This window comes from Haemorhous mexicanus, chromosome 12 (genome assembly GCF_027477595.1).
Source record: "Haemorhous mexicanus isolate bHaeMex1 chromosome 12, bHaeMex1.pri, whole genome shotgun sequence".
In the NCBI taxonomy this organism is placed as follows: domain Eukaryota; kingdom Metazoa; phylum Chordata; class Aves; order Passeriformes; family Fringillidae; genus Haemorhous; species Haemorhous mexicanus.
The window spans coordinates 22,719,884-22,740,266 of record NC_082352.1 but is presented as its reverse complement, the minus strand read 5'-3'; the positions used below and the strand labels follow the sequence as shown (position 1 = coordinate 22,740,266).

Below are 20,383 nucleotides of genomic sequence, written 5' to 3'. Positions count from 1 at the left end.
GCGCAAGCGCACAAAGACTCAGAGACGGGTGCAGAGAAAGCTGCCTTTATTAAAGGTATACGCCACTCCGAAGCTCAAGCGGAGGTGCCCTCTCCGCGCTCGGGCTTCACGCGGAGGTGACCGCGGCGGTCTGGAGGCTCACACAGAGGTGCCCTCGCCGGGCTGCGCATCTTTCTTGCTGTCCTCCGGTTTCATGGCGGGGAAGAGCAGCACCTCCTGCAGCGATAGAGTCAGCGGTCGAGCCGACCAGCAACACCACATCCCGTGCGCAGTTCTCGCGAGAGCTGCCCTAGCACAGGCTCCGCAGCTCAACCGCGGGCCTCAGACGGCTGAGCAAGTGCACCAAGAGGCTTTGCCCAGGTGTGATTCCACGGCTTAAAAAGATCTCACACACCTCCATTGTTGGGCACTGCTTCCATCGATGAGATGGCCAGTTTTGCCGAATCCCACTCCCTCTTCCCTGACAAAACCAACAGTAGGAAGGCACTACTACTGCTTATGCTTACCTTGATATTATTGGAATCTGTAAGGAACATGGTCAAGCGATCAATTCCCATGCCCCAGCCAGCTGTAGGAGGAAGACCGTACTCCAGTGCGGTGCAGAAGTTTTCATCAATAAACATGGCTTCATCATCACCTGCAGCTTTTGCCTAAATGAGGAAATTAATAGTAAAACGTGAGTTTTACAGAGCTAGGCACTCCTGCTAACCCCTACCAAAGAGGAGGAATACTGCTATTTGTATCAGCCATGTCACTGAGGAAACCAAAGCCCAAAAGAGCTGCACAAATGAGTAACAGATGAAGAAATGAAGGCACAGAGAACTCTGTAGGTCCTTGGTATAGGTGCTCCCAAAATAGCTCTAGACTCAATTCCTTTCTGACAGCTAAGTTTTCTATCTTGGCAAAGGCCCAGGCTCTTTACATCAGTAAAAGCCATCTTTCAGAGCCATATGGCAGCAGATGACAGCAGAATGAATTGCTTTCAAAGGCTTATGAGGTTCTTTATTGGTAGCAACACTCAATGTTTGCAGAAACAACAAAGCAGCATGATTGGTGGAATCATCAATAGCTGCTCCACAAATAGGGCCTGTTTTTTTTCTCTCAAGTAGGAAGACTAAAAAACCCTACACTGAGATGTTAACTAATATACTTGACCCTGACAGCCTCCAAGTGACAAAAGTCGTAATAACAAAAATACAGATTAGCTAACCATTTCAAATTGAGAAAAAAAGCCAAACATAAGTGTCAAAACAACAGCAAACATTTTTGCTCTCAAGTTCAAGGAAGACTTTGCAAAGACTGTTACAGCAAATTTTTCTCCTTGAAATTCTGAAATTTGAAAACCTGAAATGAAAATCCTACAGCAAACTGTCATCCTTCATCTCAATCTCCACTTTTACATTAAATTTTGAGGCTAATTTTCATTCAATACATATAATCATATGTCTGGAAAGTCTGGCTATAATTATGAGGGAACTGCAGCAAGCATAAATACAACAGACCAAAAATTAAAGTATCTGTAATATTATTCATTCTGACTACACATTTTGAAATTTACTATCAAGTTCGTTAGTTAACATCTATTTTCCTGCCTTTGACAATTGTTTAAACCTCTCAGGCACTGTGAAGCCATTAGAAAGAATATGAAGATCAGGACCTCTGTTTCTGCAGACCACATCATTTGACCTCAGTCATGTGTGGCCAAGCATGCATTCATGGATGTGCATAGCAAATTAATAACAAAATTAGTTTCAGTCAATCCTTTTGGAATAGAGGAATCTACTATTATAAATCTGCAAGCCTAGTAGTTCCCAATGTGCACCTCTATCCTGCGAGTCAACCTAATATATTAATACTCTGCTCAAGAAAATTAAGATATTTCTTAGAAGCATTCAAAGTCTTTTGGGACATGAAAATTTATTTAAGAACCTAGAAGTATGATGTTGTATGACTATATGAATACTTAACTAGGGAAAAAAAACCCAAACCTTTCAACCCAGGAAAGGCACATGGAACTTTTTGCAGGTTTGTGTTTTCCCAGATTAGTACTTTGGGTGGAATAAAAGGGAAGACATTCCAAAACAAAGTTGCACTAAAAAAAAACCTAATCAACAGCAGCATTTCACCTTGTTTACCTTAAAGAGCAAGGTTCCTATAAAAGGAATTGCACTTTAATGACAGGCTTTTACTTGAGTGACAAACACTCAAAGTAGTAACAACTCTTTTCAGCAGTAGGTACTAATGACAGATTTGGGACAGACATAGGAAATACTCTTTGCTTACATGCCTGTATTACATTCACTATCAGCAAGACACCATACCTTGGCCTGATCCTCAAAAAGCTGACGCTGTCGGAAAGGATCATTAAGTTCTGTGTATGCATTGCACACTTCCTTCTTCATTACAAAGAGTTCAAAGCGTTCTGTTAATCCCGGAAGAGAGCGATGCCTATTTGAAGTAGACAAAACAGACATACCTTAAAATGATCTTAGTTATAGAAGCAAACAGCACATACATTACTTAGGGGCCTTGCTCACACTTAGCACTAACAGCTGTCAAAATTTCAAAGTACTAAGCATTGACACACCTCTTCCCTGGATGATGGGTTTCACAGCTCAGGAACCAGTGTCTATCTTGGTTTGTGTTAGAATTCCCAAACTAGTACACCACATCAAAGTCTGTTTTACATGTGCAACTTTTTTTTTTTTAATTAAGTAGAAGATTTGAGTTACACACTGACCATGTGTCATACTCTTACCATTTGGCAAGTGGACTCATGACCTGTGGGTGATCACAGATGAACGTAGGGTTGATACAGGTGACTTCCAGGAATTCACCAACTAACTGGGAAAACAAAAGTGAAACAATTATGCAGTGTACAATTATGCACATTCCTAGCACTGCCTTCACCAAGCACCCTAATTTGCTCTCTTTTGCTACTGAAGAAGGTACCAAAAATCTGAAGAGTTTCCAAAGTATTTCTGGTTACGGTAATGTCTTCATCAACAGAGAGTGCATCCTAGTCAGGTAAGGAAAAATGACACAGCAAAAGCTGTAAAATAATTTAATTTGCACACTACAGTAAGGGCCAATAGGAAAAGCATCAAAAGAACAGCTATCAGACAATATCTGGGTACAAAGAAATACTGCTGATAGAATGATACTGTACTCCTACCCTTTTGGTTAGCTACATACAGATGCACACATCTCACAGACAGAACTGACCTACAATAAAGCAAATCTGTTTTAAACACAAGCGACCAGTTATCCAACTAAAATCCCCTAGTGCTCAAGTTAAGCAGACATAAGTAAACTACACTTTGGTGTAGACAACATGAAAGAAGATTGTGACACTGTAAGTTTTCTCACTGTAATATAACAACAGCTGAAGTGCATTGCAGCATGCTTTTCCTGGTGCAGCTAAATCTTTTCTTCTAAAAGACTTCTGTTGACACAGCATGATCCTCAAAGACATTAGGATTATAAAAATAGCACCTTTACTTACTTTGTCAAGAAGCCTGGCTGTTGTCCTGGGAGGTGGACATTCAACATTTCTCTCCACACAAAGGTTATCAAAGAACCTGCGAGTTTCTGAATTTGCAGACGAAAATTAGAACAGCCATCTCAACACTCATTTTCTGTTCTTACTAGATCCTTCAACGTTTCTTAGAGTGACTTGTAAGATCTCAGTGGTAGACATCATGGAAAACATGAGCTTAAATATCAATCTACAGAAATGGTGTTTGGTTTTAATTGTTTACAGTAAAATAGTAGTTATTTTATACCTCAGAAATTTGACAAGGGTAAAGCACACACCACATAATTGCTGGACATTATTATTTGGGGGCTGGGGGGGGAGAGAGGAGGGAACAATCACTATAAATTATATGAACTTGTTTCCTTATGGCTCTCAATTCCAGGAATAAAACAGCACAGAATTCCATTTTTAAAAAGGCCCCACATAATCATACACCCAAGCTGCAATTCCAGGCGTGGAAACTCAACTGCACATGAGATAAGAAATAAGAAGCAAAAAACTGGATCTCTTCAACAAATCAAGAACTCCATACATCAAGCTTCTTGAGTATATCCTTTCACATATACTCAACAAAGAAAAGAGCCAAAAGAGTCAGATCCTGCCAAAGATGGCAAGGAATGAAGGCTCCTTTCTGGACTCACATAAACCAACAAAACCAGAGGAAAGAAATCCTCTGTGTTAGTCTACTTCAAAAAAAGCAGTTAACAGACTGCAGCCTGAGAAATGGCAACCTTTTGGCCACTTTCTGTTAATGAAGAATTACAGGACATTCATACTCAGCATCTAACCTTCAGTTTCAAAACACTCAGTTGATGGAAACTTCACTCCCAGGACCTTTTCCAGATCATACACCATGCTAATTCGCCGGAAGGGAGGAGTAAAATCTATCTCATAGGCCTGTCCATCTTGACCATCTGGATGGTAGGTGATCTTGTAAGTCCCAGTAATATGTTTCACCATCCCTACAAAAGGAACATGAAGTTTAGAAAGGGAGCATGCTACATAATAACTGATTATTCCAGTGATTCTTACTCTTTTTAAAATAATATTGTATACTTCACCTGAAAGCAACTTCTCTGTAATTTCCATTAAGTCATGGTAGTCCGCGTAAGCCATATAAAATTCACAAGTTGTAAACTCAGGGTTGTGAGTCAAATCAATTCCTTCATTCCGGAACTGACGCCCAATTTCATATACTCTGTCCAGACCACCAACCACCAACATCTAAACGAAATGAAATACAAGTTCTCAAAAGATCCTAAGAGAGCCCAAACACATGCAACTGCAACACAACCTTACAAAACTCACTCATGAGACAAGTCCATCTTTCTTCAAAAATAATCATGGTTTTAGCTACATCTGCTTTTCTTAATACAGTTTTAAAAATATAAGCATAGCTATGAGAGGCTTGCATTTTACCTTATGGTAAAGTTCTGGAGCAATTCTCATATATAAATTCATATCCAGTTCATTATGGTATGTGATAAATGGCTTTGCCACAGCTCCACCTGGAATTACATTCATCATAGGAGTTTCAACCTGTAACAACAAAAAAAAATTCCCCTGTTTTCACAAAATCTGTTTCCAAACCAGAAACGCAGAGATCAAACAAACAAAAAAGCCCAAAACAGCTAGTTTTGATAAAAAATGTCTATTTCACTTACAGTTCAGCATTTCAGTGTATGGAAAAAATTCTGAACTAAAGTCCACTGAACAAAACTGCACTTTTTTCATGCAGTCACTAATAACAAATTCATCTGTTGCTCTGAAGAGTCACTCATATTTACTACAAATGTGAACCTGTTGGATTCATGTTATCAAAGCCAGGAACAGTGCTGTGGCATTATCACAAAATCCTCTCTCTACACTACAGAAAATTGAACTCAACAAGGCCAAGTGCAATTTCCTGCACCTGGGTCAACACAATCCAATTCTGCCTACGGGATGTAGAACTGGCTTTTATATCCAGAGGCAAAACAATATTTCAAAGATGTTTTCTTCACCGTAATTTATTGAAATATGGAAAAGACAGCAGTAGTTTGGAGTATTACCTTCATAAAAGGTTCCCGAGCCATAACCTCACCAACTGATAAATAATCTTAATGTCACAAAGAGAGGAAAGGAATTGCTCCCATTACATTAAGCTGATAAAATACACCATGCTGAGGCAATTATTTGAAGCTAAAAAACTGTAAACACATTCAGTATGCAGAGAGAAAAAAACACTGATGCCTTACCTCAAGAAAGCCCAACTCATCTAGAAAGCTACGAAGGTAAGTGATGATCTTTGCACGGGTTATAAATTTCTGCCTCACATAATCATTAAGAATTAAATCCAAGTATCTCTGACGATATCTGGTTTCCTGAAAAGAACACGTATCTTTAGAACAAGCCAGATAAAATGTCATGCCAAAGGAAAAAATACCAAAACAAAACTAATATTCCTTTGTTGACTGATAATATCAGCAGTTAACAAACATCATCCATTCAGACCTATCTGTGGCATTCTTGCCCATGGCAGGGACGTTGAACGAAATGATCGCGAAGGTCCCTTCCAACCCAAACCATTCCATGATCTTTCAAATTTCTTCCAAGACTGATAGGTATGACAAATACCTTATCTTTGAGGCCAAAATGAAGATGAGGCAACATGTGCAGGCATGGAGACAAGAGAGTGATTTCATAAGGAATAATACTCAGTTCCCCTTTCCTTGTTTTCCCAGGATTCCCCTCTACACCAATAATGTCCCCACGACGCAGCTTGCTGTTAACACGGAAATATTCTTCCTCGGATTTGTAGAGGCTGTAATTGCAAAACAAATGTAAGCACGTTTTGTTTAAAATTCAATACTTAAAACTCTCCCCAAGTGTCTCACAAAACAAAATCCATTTAAAAAATATCTATTTATAAGTTTTTTTAACAGAAAGTCAACCACAACATCCGAAGCAAAACATTACTTGGCTGCCTAAGCCAAAGCACAGATGAAATAGAATATTTAATCTCAAAATACAGATATCTAGACCCCAGAATGCAGTGCAGTTTAGAATGCTAAATTGAATGCTGAGAATAACTCTAATTACCTGGAATTTGCCATGACCTGCAGCTTGACTCCTTCACCACGAAGATCATAGAAAATCAGTTTCCCTCCAGCAGCACGCTTTGCGTGGATTCGACCTAAATATCAAAAGTATACTAGACATCAGGAAAAGAGTCCCTACCAGAAAGGATACAGGGGCAAAAGCCACAGTACTATCACTTAGAATCATCAGCTCTGAACTATTTAACTGTGAAAGAGAAGCAGTTAAGTCTCAAAATGAAATCTAGCGCAAATAAGACTGTAAAAACTTTGGGTCCTAGAACCCATGTTACATACAACCTGATCTTATAGTTGTACGGGAGGTTGCACAGGTCCACTCAGTCTGATGGGTATGTCCTGAATAGTATAACACTGCTACAAGACTTCATGACTGAGCAAGAGATCAGCAAAATTCAAAAAAGACCAACTCATCAATAAAAGCAGCTAAGACTTTTCATTTTTCTGTATCCCAGGTAAACTTTTACCTGCCACTCTCACGGTAATGTTTGTCAGGTGATCTCCTGGCTGCAGGTGACTGTACTTGTCTATAAAATCTGACAGAGATAAGTCAACGTGGAACTTGTGGGGATAGGGATCTTCACTGGAGCCCTTAAGCTGTTGGACTGCATGGCTACGGATCTTGTAGTATTGCTGTCACCAGACACAAACAAAATCAAATTATTTTATTAGAATCTGAAAATATGTTACAGGCTGTGAATTTAAATGTAGCTGCCCTAATGTAGGAATATACATCTCTCCCCTTTTAACCTTTTAATTACCCATGAATAAAAAAATTAAATGCAAGCCAGTAAGATTGATTCACAGAACATCTAATAAGCGTGGGACCAGATGCTCACATTTGGATCCAAGCTCTCCTCATCAGTACCAACATTATCCTCAGAAGTCAAGGAAGGCTTATTTGAATGCTTTTCACTTTGCTCTTTCTGCTTTGCTTCTTTTTCAGCTGTTTTTCTCTCAGCCTTTAAACGCCTCTTCAGCTCACTACAAAAGAGAAGGAAACCGGATGCAGCAAGTCCTCTAATACTTCTACAGGGAAACGACTGGCAGGATTCTGCCAAAACTTAACTGTACAAATCACCCCACCGCTTATCTTACTTTTTCCAAGAGCCAAAATAATTCTTAATTCTTAAACAGGTTAAAATATTTTCTACTTTGAACTCCTTCAGTTCATCCCCTACGATACACTCACAGAAAGTGAAAGCGAAATTAAACAAAGTTTAGACAGACCTTGACGCGCGCGTGCCTATGTGCTCAAGGACTTGACGCACTCCATTTTATCCATAGGAGCCTATCAGCCCTACGCAGCATCTAAGTGAAAGAAGACACCCCCCCCACCCCAAGTAACGTAGGGTTCCCGAAGCCACCTTCGCGGTCCAGCCTATTCCCCCACGGCCCTCAGGCTCCTGTCGTGCTCCTGACCCCACCTTCCACGACTCCATAAGGAAAGAAGCGGGCCAAGCCAGACGCAAAGCACCGACCTGCTTTGGTCGTGAAGCGCCTGCTGCCGTCGGAGCGCGGGCGCGGCCCTCCAGACCCAGCCGCGGAGCCGCGCAGCGCCGGAGCTCAACATAGCGCTCCGACGGGCGCCTTGACGGAGACAACGCACCGGGTCAGCTGGACACACTTCACTTTCACCTCCCCGGCCCGGCCCCACCTGATCACCCGCCCACCCTCACTTTTTGCTGAGGTGCGACTCAGTCTCCTCCACGTTGCACTCGCGCGCTGCCGCCGCCGCCATCATCATCGCCCCGCAGCTGCCGCCGCCTCCGCCCTTCCGCTCTTGCACGCCTGCGCTGGCGGTGATGGCGGCGGGCGGAGCCGCGGCGGCAATGGCGGGCGGCCCGGCCGGAGCAGCGCGCTCCCGATCGCTGTTCTTATGGGATGACGGGCATCCTATGCGGTTCTACCTGCGGCCCGGCCTGGCCAAGCTGCGCCTGGCGCCTCTAGTGCTGGCGGGCGGCGGGCGCCTGTGTCGGGTGCAGGAGCCGGGGGCCGTGCTCCTGGCGCAGCCCGGCGAGGTGGCTCCCGACGGGGCCGTCTCAACCGAGTACGTGGCGGAGTGCGTGAAGCGCAACCAGCGGCTGCCGCTGGAGCCCTTCCTGCTGACAGCCCGCGGCCGCCTGGTTTTCACGGAGGCGGAGGATGCGGCGCTGCTCCAGGCGGTGCGCGGCCAGGGCATGGTGCGGGTGAGCGGCCGTGCGCTGTGGATAGAGCTGGAGCGGAGCGGCCTGACGAGGCACAGCTGGCAGGCCATGCGTGACCGCTACCTGCGGCACCTGCTGCCGCGGCTCTGGGGTGAGCGGGGGCCACAGCGGCGGGACAGGGTTGCGAGGGGGCGTGGTGGCGGCGACCGGCGTGGGTCGCTGTGGCCTGGCAGATGATCTCCGCGTGTTTCCGCAGAGCCCCCGCAGACGGAGGATCCCACGAAGATCAGGGGTCTGTTCGCGGCAGCTAATCGGGAGTTCGAGAGCACGGAGGTGAGCGACCGGGGCCAGCCTTGGGAGCAGCAGCCTCCGCTGCGCGCAGTGCTCGGGGCAGGCCTTCCCCGGTGTCACAGACGGCACGATAGAAACGCATGATTAACACATGAAATGAGTTTGCACCGCGATATCCCTTCTGCTGTGGCTAAACTGTGAGCTGTTATCTCTGTGGTTTGCGATAAATGGTGCCTGGCTGGTGCATTTTTTCTTCCCTGTGCAGGTTAGCATGAGGAGGTTTATGTGATGGGGGTTGTGACTTTAAAAGCTGTATTAGCAAATGGAAGTCATCCTTTCACCTCAGGCAAAAAATGTTCCTGCCGTTGCAGCAACACTTACTTTTGCCTTTTATGCTTTAGTTTGTTCAAATTCTCCCTTATAGTTTATGGATTTCTGTGATCACGTGCAGCCTCATTAACACATACAGCTTTGCTTCAGTACTAGCTTTTACTATGCTTAGTAATTTCTGAGGTTTTAATACACTGTAGAGTCAAAGGTGGTTGGTTGCAGTGGTAAAGGATTTGCCAGAAAATACCATCTCTAATTGGTGATTCCACTTCTCTTACTGTTAGTCAGAAAGTGATTCTTCAGATGGTGCAGAACTTTCCACACAAGATGGAGTGAGAAGGTCCGCAGGAGAAACAGCATCTGAGCTGAAAACGCGGCCAGAGGACTCTGCTTTCCCTGACATTCATTTACAACGGCAAGAAAGACCAAAAAGCACTTGTTCTTCTTCCAGTGTGGTGGGACAAGTAGTAAAAACTATGGAGCACTTCATGGAGAAGTTTGCTGTGGACCTGCTCACTGTTACACAGGCCTTTCTGAAAAACAGTGGCGACATGGAAGCTACTTCATACTTTCTGCAGACAGGGCAGCGCTTGGATGGGTACCCTGTATGGAGCAGAGAGGATGATTTAGAATTGCAAAAGGATGATGAACATGTCAGAAATAAATTGATAGCCAAATTTGGAGCTGAAAATGTAGCAAAACGGATAGTGTTTAGAGAGAGTTAGCAAGAGGACATTACTAATCTAGAACAGTTATATAAATGTAATAGTCATTTCAGAAACACAGTGGAAAATTTGATCAAAGTTTTGAAGTTTCAGAAATGCTTTAATTTTTTTTATTTGAAAAGGTCTGTTTTGCATCTCTCCAGATCTAAGATGCAGCTGCTTTAATCAAAGGAACACTTGTACCAGGCTGTATATTCTACTTAGGAAAAATATACCAGCTTTTAGGGCTATGAGTAATAGTTGAAGTAGGAAATGAAAGTTAAGAGGGAATGGTCAGAGGTTATGTGTCTATGACCTAAGCTGCATTTGAGAGAGGACACTATTACTAGGATAAAGTCATAGTCTGAAAAGCTCAGTACTTTTAGCCTGAAATTGTGCTCTGGTTACTTATTTTAATACTATTTCATATGAGTCCTAAAAATCTGGAATTCGCTCTTTTGGTGAAATAAAATGGGCTGGCAAAGGCGAAGTTTTGGTTTTGGGTTTTTTTAACCTCTCTAAAGAACTAACATTTTGGATTTTTAGCATATTGCACTGTGGCACTCAGAAAATTAGGGTGAGTTGTGAAATGGCTGATGTTAAGCCAAATTAAAATTATACTGAAAATAAAAAAAAAGCTATATAATGAGACTGCAGTTGTTTCCTGAAACAGCAACACCAACTGCTTATTCAAGGAGTTAATCAATGTAACCAAATAAATACTGAAACAGCACTACACAGTGTTTCACTGGACTGAAAAAGTGAGAATTATTTGGCAGAGTTGTGCTATTCAGACTTCGAACAGTTATTTGAGATTCATGTGGAAGCCAGACGAGCACTTAATGAGGGAGTGCAAGGCAACATAGTTAATGAAGTTTTTTTTTTGGTGTTTTTTTTTTGCTTGTTTGTTTGTTTTTTGTTTTGTTTTGTTTTTTTTTTTTACATTAAGAATGTTACCAGCTTGGTTTGAAATCCAAGTTTTGCTAAGGACCAGGTTCATGAACAGGAGACCTGTCAGCTTTTGTAGCTGAAAGCTCCCATTCTAGCTTGGGCTGTGTACACGTGTCAGCAGCACCATAGTGTTGCAATGGTCTTGTTTAACAAAACTGCTCTAGAATTCAAAGTGAGAGGTAGAATACATTAAATAGCTGCAATATAAAATGGTCAGATTTACTCTGTCTTTTTATTATTCTAAGGGGCACTTACTTTAAGAGTGAGTTTGTCTTATTGGAGCAATTAGCCTAAGGTGCAGTGCAAACTTCTGAGTAGATATACAGTGTTTTTCTCTTTGCTGAGCCTTATGGACACATTGTCTAATGCTGAGAATCTTTCCATGTGTGCTTGTGCACTCAGTAGGACTAGGAACTAAGATACAAAGACCACCGTTCAGTCAGTTGCCCTCTTTCTTCTGTTATGAACTCCTGAAAGGCACTGCTTGTCCACAGATGCTCTTGCTTGTGCATGCACGTGGTCTAGGTCTCTTTTACCAGGTTAGAACCTGGAGGACCCAGAGATGACACCATGCTGTATGGTTCTCCTTCTGGTTCTGTCTTCCCATGATAAAAATCCTTGTTTTCTGTGCTTTATCTTGCCCACAACACAGTTATTCTCCTTTCAACATGCTGGAGATAGTTTGGTTTTCTGTATTCCTATCAGGTTCCCCTACTATCACAAAAGGTCAGGAAAGTTCTTTTTGTGGCTCAAAGAAGTTTCTTTCTATTATTGCCTGGAGCAGAAATATTTGTATACCTGGAAAAGTGAGCAAAGTGGCAATGCACATACAAGAACTTTGAGTTAAAGAGAATTCTACAGCCAGAAATTCTGGGTCTACAAACTATTATCTGCAATTTGGGTATTTCCTATTCGCTTCCTTTTAGAGTTATCCAGCATTCACCAAAGTGAATTAATTTCTCTACTTTCATAACTTGAGTTACCAATGAAAAACTGATTGTATGCACCAGTTTGAAGAGCAACAGGCAGGAATACCACAGAGGCAGCTTTTAAATGTCCTTTTGACTGGAGAATTCTCCATCTTACATTTCACTGGTATAAAAACAGAGTTTACTCTTTTAAACTTGTACAATATAAACTTAATGTTTGCTTCTAAACAGACTATGTCCTTTGGCATATGCATTTTTATTGCGTATGCCAAAGGACGTAGTCATAATTTTACACGTCATCATCAGCATCTTGAGATTTTTGGGCATTTTTGTTGAGTTTTCTTTTCCTCCTCCAAAAAGTATTTGGAGTTATCTTTGCTCGAATCAAGACAACTTTACATTTTCACATGACCAGACTGGCAGCAGACTTTGCTGTTCCCAGAAAAAAAGAAAATCCTATAAATTGTTGTATTGAGGAAACATACCTAAAGGACTGTAATAAAAACACACTAAAATCAACAATTCTGCATTTTCTCCGATTAAGCTTAGGAAGCAGAAGTTTAAGTAATTTTCAAAACAATACATTCGGGAAATGCATCATATGTTACTTTTTACCCCATTTTTTTACTGACTGGAAACACTCTGGAGGTTTTTATTCAAGTAAACACGGATACACAGAATTGACTGCATCCACTGAAAACAAGTATTCATAATAAAAGTTAAGCCGCTCAAGCTGACATTGGTTAATGTAGAGATAAGTAGCAACGTACCAAAAAGAATCTATTTTTGCTCAAAATCCAGCTTCTTGGCACTTACAGGAAGAAGCTCTTTACCCTAACTTCAGTAAGAACAGGATTTTAGCTGCTTTTACCTGAATATGTTAAGGTCTATTTTAAAGGGATTATAAGGAAAAACAGTGGCTCTGCTCCTGTGGCTCAGCACAACTCCCACTTCTCTATGTCAGCCTGCCCTAAATTTGCATAAACACAGAGTAAAGGAGGTTACTTTGCTTTCAGTGAACTTGCTACCATGAGGCCAATGCTGCCTGCTCAGCATGGATTTTGTCCTTCAACACGATCCCTAGTAATAAGACTATTATTTCCATAATACAATATCCCACCCTTTTCAGGGATTAGGGGTTTAGCTCTAGGAACACAGATAACCATATTGCTAAGGTAGAGAGTGTTCTGTGTTAAAGGGACTCTGCAGTTTACACATGAAAAAGGATATTCAGAAATAGGTATCTGTAGGCATTTCACTCCTCCCCAAATCTGGTAGCAAGTTTTTCTCCTTGTCTTCTGCAACATTTAAAACCAGGTGAAAACAATTCTGTTGTTCAGGTTAGAACTATATATTTGCATTGGAGGTGGGAGAATGGCATCTCCAATGGAGACAGTGGAGAATGGCATAGTCCGTTAAATTTATTTTTTTATGCTCCAAGACTAGAAATACTCTCACCAAATATTTCAATAGGAGAACTTCGTGATCTTCTCTTGGTTTCTTCAACCCACTCCCATTAACCTGTCTTCTCAGTTTTGTTATTTATGCCAATGAAATCTATGTCTTTACCTTGTCTTTAGGATCTCAACCTTAGCATAAATCTTCTGCTGCCCATGTGGACTGTGGGAATTCCCAGGAAAACAACTGTTCTTGGGTTTGAAAGCAAAAAGACAGAATTATTTCAGCTAAAAAAGAAATGGATTCACATAATCACAGAAACTGTTTCCCACACAAAAACCCAGGAGTTTTATTTTCAGCAATAGCTGGTTTGTTCCATTTTCCCATTACACAGTAAGTAAACACAAACATTTCCCCACCTTTGCCACCAAGGCTGGATACTCAGGCATACAAATGGAGCAAAAGGAAAACTGGACTTGAAAAAGCAACCATTAAAAAAAAAAAAACAAAAAAAAAAACCAAACCCACAAATACAACCAAAACCCCAAAACCCACAAAACAAAAAACCCAACACAAACCAAAGCCCAACATCTTTCCAGAAACCAAATGTCTGGTCATCCTTGCATCTTTTCTGGCACGACATATCACATGCATGGCAGCATGTGAAGCAACATTTTCTTTACTCAGCTTCCTTTTATATTTCCTCTTCCTTGGCAGTGCAACTGCTCCACGTGGTTTCCCTAGTCTACAGCTGCGGTCTGTGGGGGGTTTGAGCTTCTGCCATCTGGTCCTACTCCTTTGGCATTCTCTGTGCTCCAACCGAAACATAATTCATTTGGAAAACCAACTTGCATTACTTTAGCCTCCATTGTGGCTGCATCTCTTGGATACTCTCTCCATCTTGGAGAGTGGCCCTGTGCTGCTGAGAGCTCTCCTGAATGTAGTCAGGGTTCTTGTACCACTTGTTCTTGCATCTATCCATGCTCCTACTCTTCTATGCCTGCACCTCTGTCCTCTTTGGCTCTAGTGAATAGTTCAGCACCCTGTAGCCTTCAGAAAGATGCAGAGACCAGCTTTTCTGCCTTCAAAATTTGATATCAGAGGAGTTCTGGGCAAACAAAAGATCCAGAGACATATTTTTCTGCTCTTCTTCAGACTGAACAAGCCGGTAGCCCAGCAAATCCATTGCAGCTTTGCACACGTTTTGGACTTTTTCTATTTTCTGGAAGGGAAGTGTCTTTCTCCAGGCCTGGGATACTCTCACTGCATCTCTCGACCCAATCTCAAAGGCCTGTGCTCCATGACCTTTTCCATGAGTGATGTTATGGACCCACTTCTGAAGCTCTGGTGTGAAATGGAGTTCTGCAAACCTGTACATCTGAGCAGCCCTTGCTAGAGGATCTCTGACAATGTCTTCATAGCGAACCAGCAGATACCGGTCTTTCAGGAAGCTTGGAGCAGCCTGACTTCCTGCCTTGTATATCTCAACATGGCTTTTGCAGATTACCTGCATTGTGTTGTAGGGCCCCATTTCTCCCTTTGTCTTCTGAGACCCCACAACAATGTTACTGTCACGTTTCAGGTCTGCCATTGTATTCTCTCGGGACCTGAACACAGCCCGAGGATCACGTACCAAGTGAATGATTTTGAGGTTCAGGGACGGATCGGTGAGAAGGGGATAGAGAACTTTCAGGTCAAAGAACCTAACTTCCTTGATGACAACATGGCTATAGGTTTTACAAGCTTCCTCCACCTTGCTGAATGGGTACTTGCCACAGATGGTTTTGCAATTGCCTGCCGTGATTATGTCACTGCGACTGAATGAGTCACAAGCAGGTGGGGAGCACAAGGCTCGGCTTGTCTCCCACTGAAATAAATCAGACTTTTTCTTCTGGCTAGACATGTAAGCATCAAACACAGACATGTCACACAGAAAGACCGACCTGACTAAGTCCCGCACTGCCATGTGTAAGACTTTGGCACTGTTCTGGTACATCTTAACCCACACATGCCATGCAGGTTCCATCAGGTAGAAGACACTGGGGTGCTGGCTGAAGATTTGTCCAGTGAAGGAAGATCCTGACCGCCAGGAGGAGAGAATGAGGATGTGGACAGGAGAAGGCTTTTCTTCCAAATGGGCATTGTTGCTGCAGGGTAGGAAGTGGATAAGAAGGAAGGACAGAACTACCAGAATCAGAAGCACCTGCACTCTTCTAGGCTTCACCATGACTCCAAGGAACCTGCAAAGAGAGAGGAAGCTCAGCATCACAAGATGATGAAAAAGGCAAGATGTGGTGCATCAGGCTCTTGTGCATCCCTCTGCAGGCACAAGAGTTTGGAAAGCTGCCACACTACTAGTGACACTGTGGCAACCACTACACAAGGTGTCTTTGCAAAGGACATAAGTACTGCAGGGCTGGAGGTTTTCTGCAGCAAAACCACCGTCTGTCAGGAAGCCATTCTACAATAGTCTTAGAAGATTGATAAAAGTGCAGACAAGCTTTTCACTAAGTTTAAGAGCTAGTTGAGTGCACTGAAGTAAGTCGGTACAGACAAATGTGTACTTCATGTGCACAATCACTGCAAACAATCCTGGCAATTTTTATGAAGGAAAAATGCAAACCCTCCCTTTTTGCTGAGGTGTTCAGAATTCAGCAGTTCCACATTTTACTTTTAAACACCTTGCTCTAACCAATATTTACAATTATTTTTATGCCAAAATGCTGTAAACATACAATGTAGGTTTCCTTTTGTTTTGATTATTCTCCTTTTGAAATTTCAGGAAACATTTATTGTCACCACACATTTATTGTTACCAAAGGAAGAAGCTTGGCGCTGTAATAAATCCAAGAACAGTATCTCCTCCAGACAGAGCTTTGTAGGCAATTTTGCTAGAAAGACCCATCTTTGTGTAGGCAGGCTTAACTGCTTACCTGTCCCAATAACCCCCTTCTTAGCCTAACTCCTTTTTAAAGACTGTCACTTGTTATCCCTCCCTCCAAGCCCACTCATCCTTGGGTTTGGAGGGAGGGATATTGGTCTTTTATGAGAAGACATACAATAGAATGTGCTAATTGAACTCAAAGGTCTGCCCAAAGATAGGTCCTTGTTTCATACACTAAACCTCTCTTCTGCCTATGGAGGATGACTGAATTATTGGAAAATGTCTAAGAACTTTCATGCCATTGGGTACATGGCATGAAAATACCACAGAAAGAATTCATAGCCTGAATACCAGCTGGCACAGTAATCTGCAAGAAATACACCACTGAAGATGGGATCTGAGGCAGAAACAACACATTAATTTTTTAAAAAATACATTAAAGGACACTTTGCCAATTATTCCTGTCTTGTGTGCTCTCCTTCTGTCCCCCAGCAGTGCCTGACTGTGCCTCAAGTACAGGCTGGGTATCTGCAGCACGGGCTGCCCCTGGGGACAGGCTCCTTGTGCAGCACTGAAGCCCAGGCAACACGGAGTGCTCCCCATTGCCATCTGCCAGGTTTGTCAGTTTAGCTGTGCCACAGTGGAGACAGACCTCTCTTGCTAGTGCAGCTGCTTTGTATTTTCCAAGGTGAACTAAAACTGGAAAAACTTTTCTGGCTCCTAGTCATGGTCAAACCTTCCAGAGGGATGCACAGCAAGACAGGACAGAGAGAGCAGGGCTTTTAAGGCAAGATGTTAATCCCATACAGAGCAGCATCCAAGCCCAGGCCCTTACAGCTTTGTACACTGCTTTTGTGTAGTCCACAATTGCATGAGACTCAAGCAGCTATTCCCATGCCGAGCAGCAGCCCCCCTACTCAAGCAGCAGAGGTATAATGCAATATTCCGTGGTTTTCCTGGGCCTTATATGAGTCCAAATCCGGCTAGCTCAGACTCTAGCCCACTTGGACTTGCATAGACGAAAGTAAAAGACGAGAAGTGCTCTTCTCCATATGGGTACAAGTATCTTGGTTATTAGCTTGGTGGCAGGACACTGGTACAGGGCCCCCCAGGTAGAAAAGAGCACGTGGAGCTCTCCCAAGGAAGTTTTATACCCTAGGGATGGGGACGGGGGAGAGAGGATGCCATTGGGGAGGGGCGAGGGGAGGGGTACCCATGGGACAGACCACCAGGTGTGTATAACAGGGTGGGGGGGTGTGTGAGGGGGAGACCATGTGATGGGGGAGGGGAAAAAACCCATCCACGTGACCTAACACGTTCAGTAAAAATTTCCTATCGCCCAGTGCAACAACAACTAAATAAACTATTTAGTGCAATACAACAGTATAAAATGATTCAACTCAGCTGCAATGCAGATATTGCCTCCCTACTACACGCTTGCCGTGCCATCTGTGTCCACAGTAATTTTGAACGTTCCCAAAGTTTCCCTAACCTCCTCCTTATCTCCTGCCTCAATTTTCCTCTGCAGCAAAGCTTTCAGACTAATTTGCACAGGGGTGCCTCCTCCCACGATTTCAGTTCGCCTAGTACTGATGTTTTAGATTTTCACATACAGTCACTGCTGCTAACCAACAAGGAACAGTACTGATCCGTGCCTCCAACATACATGCGTAAAGTGGCTTTTTTATCTTAGTAACCTGCTGTGCATTTGTGTTGAGCTTAGGGTTTATAAGGCAGCAATTATAATTTCGCAGAGTAAGGAAAATACCCAGCCTGATGGGTAAGTCTGGTTGTTGCCAACAGGTGCTACCACAATATGAATTTTACTTTAGTAATGTCTGGCAAGGACAGGGCTGTGCATTTAGAGAGGGACCACATCATTCCTGTTTCCTGGACAAGAAGCCCTCTGATTTTTTTTTTTTTTTTTTTTTTTTTGGTTACACAAATGGCCTGTAGTGTACAGGTCTGACAAGGAGCTGGATCAGGTTGCTATTTGGACCAACCCTAGGAAGAGCTGCAAACAAAGACTATTGTAAAAATAAGTGATATATCAGCTTCTTCCTTGCAAATGAATACAAGCAGTGTTTACCAAAAGTCCTGGCTTCCAAATGAACTTTGATGATATCACTTCCATCTGGCACCATTAATATTGTTATTCTAACTCCTGACAGAGTTCCTGGAATATAGCCAGAAGCTATTACTTGAGAAAAATTCTGTTGAGAAGACATGAACAATGGCATGAAGGTAGATACCCAGGCAGATTTAAAAGCACAAAAAGAGTTGTTTCTTTGGAAACCTACATGCGAATTTCTTGAGTATGAGAATGAAATCAGGTTTTTTTCAGGCAACAAGAGTATACTTTTATCCCAGGGTGGGATAGCTGGATGTTTTAGATATTTCACAGAGTGACTGCTTTTGATAGAAATGATCGCATGTGAGACCACAGTTTCAACAGCTTCTTCACTCATATAAGAAGTAGTGATAATTGTTGCCATCACAAGTCTGTTCCACAGAGAGTAAAAGAACTGAAATGAATTGTGTGCCTGATGAAGAGGAATGAAAGAGCAACAACATATTATACTATCTGTCATACATTCCCTAATATGAGAGAAATACTAATTATATAACCTTATTTTTCACCACTACTTTTCTCAGTCATCCGTGCTGGGGTGTTTCTAAACTAAAGTCTTAAGTTTAACCACATTTTCTCTACAGCAAACATCCAGAGTCACCAGTGATGGAATCCATTTCATATTGCAAAAGTGAAAATATGAAGTTCTCACAGAGCTGACAAGTAAAGATCAGCCCAGAATAATTGAGACAATCTCAGCTGCAGAACACAAAAAGCAGACTGTTAGCAGTGTGTGTGCTAACAGAGAAGAGTCAAGATTTGGCTGAGAGCAGAAAGAACTGGAAGAATCTCAGGGCACAAAGGATGCAAATAGAAACTACCAAAAAATACAACAATCCAGCGTCAACATGTTAGTGTCTCCCACAGCAAAGGCATGAAAATACTGCCTGAGCACCTTGTTACAAAAAAAAAAAAAAAAAAAAAAAAAAAAAAAAAAAAAATCAGAGTCTTAGGCTTTTCTAGAAAAGCGCAGGGATCTTGGAAAAGCTTGATCCTGGCAAAGAGCGTTACAGAAAGCAGCAAGAAGCCCAAGGGAAATGTACCCATGAAAAGCACTCAGCACTGGGTGCCATATGCTCAGATTACAGCTTTATTGAACACGTGTATGTCTCTGGCAGGTGTGAGACGGTTACGGCCCAAAACCACCTTGTGCTGTGCAAACTAATGCTGAGTGCTCTGCCAGTCTGAGGGAGTTCTCCAGACATGTACGGGTTCCCCACTGCTGTAACGGGAGCAGTATAGCAAAGATGACCTGGCACCAGAGAAGCTCCTGTTGCTGGTCTTTGATGGCACTGATGGCTGCTCACAGTTTTTTCAAATGCTGCTTCAATTTGGCCTGGTCCATTTTTGCAGAATTAGAAGTCATCTGCCCATTCAGGGGTGAGCAGCTGGCATGACTGTCACTAGTGGGAGAAGCTGAGCAAGGGCACTGAGAAGACTGTCTAGAGAAGCAGGAACTACCCTCTAAGCCAGACCCACAGCTTGTCTGCAGAAAACTGCCACAATTTGCTGGCATCAAGAGCATCTACGCTAGATACCAAGAAATGGTTGAAAAATCTCACCTTAAGTCCTTGTGAAGCGTCACCAGACCTGATTCAGGCAAAGTTGCCCTCACACACGTTGGCTGCTGTGGTACACACGTCTCCAGGCAGTCACACGGACAACAGTGCATTCATGCACAGGCACTCTGTCTTCATGCTGGGGACTCAGCTACACCTGTACTTCGCTCCTACCGACACCTGTGCCTGACCCTTCCTGTCCTCCTCATGTACATCCCAGCTCTAAGCCTGACTGCTCTACACTGCCCGCCTACTTTGACCAGCCTTAAACTAGGAAACTCCACCCTGCACTAAGCAAAAGGTACAGAAATGGCAGTTTCTGGCAGGGGTGTGAATGACCAGGTGCTGCTAGTAAAGGAACAGGGCCAGGAAGTTCATGAAGGAGACTGAGAGATACTTTAAACTCCTATTACAAGCCCCGAAAAA

General features: G+C 42.8%; 2 protein-coding genes across 4 annotated transcripts; one reads left to right on the top strand and one right to left on the bottom strand.

The window, feature by feature from the left end:
• Positions 1 to 29: 29 nt before the first annotated feature.
• KARS1 (lysyl-tRNA synthetase 1) lies at positions 30 to 20,184 on the bottom strand. Of its 3 annotated transcripts, XM_059857646.1 has the most exons (15): positions 19,961 to 20,184; positions 15,327 to 15,623; positions 7,473 to 7,617; positions 7,101 to 7,266; positions 6,620 to 6,713; positions 6,155 to 6,341; positions 5,776 to 5,901; positions 4,958 to 5,077; positions 4,600 to 4,762; positions 4,327 to 4,500; positions 3,506 to 3,591; positions 2,759 to 2,844; positions 2,322 to 2,448; positions 507 to 650; positions 30 to 216 (listed from the first exon to the last, which is right to left on the bottom strand). In XM_059857646.1, the coding sequence occupies exons 1-15, from the start codon at positions 20,068 to 20,070 to the stop codon at positions 139 to 141; spliced, it is 2,103 nt and encodes a 700-aa protein (XP_059713629.1). In that variant the 5' UTR covers positions 20,071 to 20,184; the 3' UTR covers positions 30 to 138. The 3 variants fall into 3 exon arrangements, with proteins under 3 accessions (XP_059713629.1, XP_059713631.1, XP_059713630.1); XM_059857648.1 differs by lacking the exons at positions 15,327 to 15,623; positions 19,961 to 20,184 and adding an exon at positions 8,313 to 8,443; XM_059857647.1 differs by lacking the exons at positions 15,327 to 15,623; positions 19,961 to 20,184 and adding an exon at positions 8,115 to 8,272.
• On the top strand, positions 8,439 to 10,595 carry TERF2IP (TERF2 interacting protein). Its single transcript, XM_059857666.1, has 3 exons — positions 8,439 to 8,931; positions 9,037 to 9,113; positions 9,686 to 10,595. Exons 1-3 carry the CDS (start codon positions 8,439 to 8,441, stop codon positions 10,124 to 10,126), a joined length of 1,011 nt encoding a protein of 336 aa, XP_059713649.1. The 3' UTR covers positions 10,127 to 10,595.
• Positions 20,185 to 20,383: the final 199 nt, after the last annotated feature.

Bases quoted from the DNA above. Each gene is read 5' to 3' on its own strand.
- TERF2IP (XM_059857666.1), top strand. From the start codon at position 8,439: ATGGCGGCGGGCGGAGCCGCGGCGGCAATGGCGGGCGGCCCGGCCGGA. The intron at 8,932-9,036 runs GTGAGCGGGGGC...GTGTTTCCGCAG, and splicing joins CCTGCTGCCGCGGCTCTGGG to AGCCCCCGCAGACGGAGGAT. The intron at 9,114-9,685 runs GTGAGCGACCGG...TCTTACTGTTAG, and splicing joins GGGAGTTCGAGAGCACGGAG to TCAGAAAGTGATTCTTCAGA.
- KARS1 (XM_059857646.1), bottom strand. From the start codon at position 20,070: ATGCACTGTTGTCCGTGTGACTGCCTGGAGACGTGTGTACCACAGCAG. The intron at 7,618-15,326 runs GTCGGTCTTTCT...TCTCTTTTGTAG, and splicing joins GCAGTGCGGGACTTAGTCAG to TGAGCTGAAGAGGCGTTTAA. The intron at 6,342-6,619 runs GTAATTAGAGTT...TTGCAATTACAG, and splicing joins CAGGTCATGGCAAATTCCAG to CCTCTACAAATCCGAGGAAG.